Source organism: Quercus suber, unplaced genomic scaffold, assembly GCF_002906115.3.
Source record: "Quercus suber isolate HL8 unplaced genomic scaffold, Cork oak 2.0 scaffold_97, whole genome shotgun sequence".
Taxonomy (NCBI): Eukaryota; Viridiplantae; Streptophyta; class Magnoliopsida; order Fagales; family Fagaceae; genus Quercus; species Quercus suber.
Window position 1 is genome coordinate 649,347 of NW_027069562.1, and position 2,461 is coordinate 651,807.

General features: G+C 38.5%; 1 protein-coding gene across 1 annotated transcript; it reads left to right on the forward strand.

Moving 5' to 3' along the window:
• Window positions 1-1,580: 1,580 nt before the first annotated feature.
• LOC136068058 (uncharacterized) lies at window positions 1,581-2,146 on the forward strand. The gene is made up of 2 exons (XM_065774708.1): window positions 1,581-1,804; window positions 1,888-2,146. Exons 1-2 carry the CDS (start codon window positions 1,581-1,583, stop codon window positions 2,144-2,146), a joined length of 483 nt encoding a protein of 160 aa, XP_065630780.1.
• The last annotated feature ends 315 nt before the right edge of the window (window positions 2,147-2,461 follow it).

Genomic DNA, 2,461 nt, shown 5'->3' on the forward strand with positions numbered 1-2,461 from the left:
ACTGAAGGGAAGCAAAATAAAAAAAAAAAAAAAAAAAAAAAAAAACTACAATGCATATTTAATGCAATAAAATAATCATCAAATTTTGGAAAACAGTAGGTTGCCTATGGAGAGAGAGAGATGGTAAAGAAAAAAAAACAAATGTCAATTAATAACTATTAATTGGAAAACAAAGAGGTTGTAAGGAGAAGAAAAAATAAAAAATAAATATGACCAATATGGAGAACATTAAAAACTTTACAGTGCAATAAAATCAACTATTACATTCACTTAAAAAATTGAATCAATAATCAATAATTAAACACAATCATAGCAATATATTTAAACTTAAAACTAATCAAACTCTAATTCATAACTAAAAGGAGATGTTCTCATGTAATAATAGAAATTACATAAGAAATAAAGTTAATAAAGTTAGAAAATTTTAAAATCCCTTTTTTGACATTTCATTTAACTTTATATATATATATATATATATTTATATAATCTTCATACACAATTACATTTAAAAATCTAATAAACGATGCTACATCTCATTTAATACCTTTTTTATGAAAATCATTATAGCCAATAAATTTATGATAATAGTAAAAAACGTTATAAATGAAATTATGAAAAAAATTGATAAAACTAATTAGCTACTATCATTATGAAGTAGTTGTGGGGCCCGTGGACCTGATAGCTTCGGCCCATCATGTAGCAGGCCCAAGGCCCACGCCGAGGAATACTGGCTATTCAAGGCTAAATTGGGGAAAACCTCTTTTCCCAATCCACGCCGAGGACCTCCTCATCCTCGGCCTGACAAGGATGATTTTTGGGAAAGACCAACCTCAAAGTAAGCTGTCACCCTCGCATTTAATACATTCACCTAACCCCCATGACCGCATTAATAGGGAGATAACCCCTTAGCAGGGCAACGTTAATCAGAGTGAACCACTTGAGTACTGATAAGGCCTCTGATGGGACGGACGGCCAGAAGAGAGGCAAATGGATGATCAACAGATGGAAGAAGGAGATAGGAAGATGAAGACTATATAAGAAAAGCAAGTAAAGTAAANTCCAACCCACTTTCTACAAATTCATTGTATTGGGCATTTTGGGCCTAAACCCATCCATCCCTTGAGCTAGGGACTTAAATCTTGGCCTTACAATTGGCGTTGTTTATGGGAATTCTGGTGTGGTAACGTTAAACTATGGTAGGTTTAGGTCTGAACCAGGTAGAATCTATAAGGTCTTAGCGTCAAGATCACTTCTATAATCTTAAACAAAGAAGAGACAGATAGGGAAGTGTGCACACTACCCATACTAGTAGGAGCCAGTCTTAGGGTGGGAGCCATGTCTCTCATGAATAGAATGCTAGAAACATGCAGTAGGAGATTAATCACTTGCAGAGGAAGTTGCGATGTGAACGACAGAGGAGAACTCCTTCAAGTTCTATTTCTTCTTCTGGTGGAGAAAAAGATGGCAACTATAGGCCCAGATCGAGGACTCCCCCTAGTGAGTCTTTCTCGTGCAATAAGAATCACCACCATAGGCGAAGGGGTAAAAGCCTATCCCATAAAGGTTTGGAAAATGATGCTATGAGTAGGGCGTTGAACCAAATTTCCAAATCACCTTTCACACGCAAGATTGAAGTAGGAAAACTTCCTCAACACTTCACTCAGCCAACATTTACCATGTACAATTGTCGTACAGACCCTGTGGAGCATATAAGTCACTTCAACCAAAGAATGGTTGTACACTCCAAGAATGAGGCCTTAATGTGCAAGGTATTCCTATCTAGCTTGAGGCCTGTGGCAATAAGGTGGTTTGATGGCCTGGGGCAGGTTCTATTGATTCCTTTAAGGAGCTTAGCCAGGCGTTTGGATCTTATTTTATTACGTGCAGTAGGGTTCCTTGGCCTTTAGATTCCTTGTTGTCCATGTTCATGCGAGAAGGAGAGACCTTAAAAACGTATTCAGATAGATACTGGGAGATGTTTAATGAGATGGATGGGGATTTTGATGACGTGGCTATAAGGAACTTCAAGGTCAGCTTGCTTGCCGAGCATGATTTGAGAAAGTCCTTGACCAAGAAGCCAGTAAGGAGTGTGTGTCGACTTATGGATCGTATCAACGAATACAAGCGGGTTGAGGAAGACCAGTAGCAAAGGAAAGGAAAGGCTAAGGTTATCTCTCAGGACAGGAGGGATTTCAGGTCAGACAGATACAATAATAACAGACCCCGAAGGGATTTTGTTGGGCAATCTGGGTCTACGGCTCCTTAGGTGGTTAACATGGTGTTTCGAGAGCCAGTACATCAAGTCTTGGAGAAGATCAAGAATGAGCCATACTTCAAATGGCCAAATAAGATAAGAGGAGACCCCCTGAGGCGCAACCAAAGTCTTCATTGCCAGTACCACTAGGAACGAGGACATACCACCGAGGATTGTAGAATTTTGTGGAATCATCTGGAGCAACTA

Excerpts from the sequence above, each read along its gene's own strand:
- LOC136068058 (XM_065774708.1), top strand. The coding sequence starts at position 1,581 with ATGAGTAGGGCGTTGAACCAAATTTCCAAATCACCTTTCACACGCAAG. Across the intron at positions 1,805-1,887 it reads TTGAGGCCTGTGGCAATAAG|TAGGGTTCCTTGGCCTTTAG; the intron begins GTGGTTTGATGG and ends TATTACGTGCAG.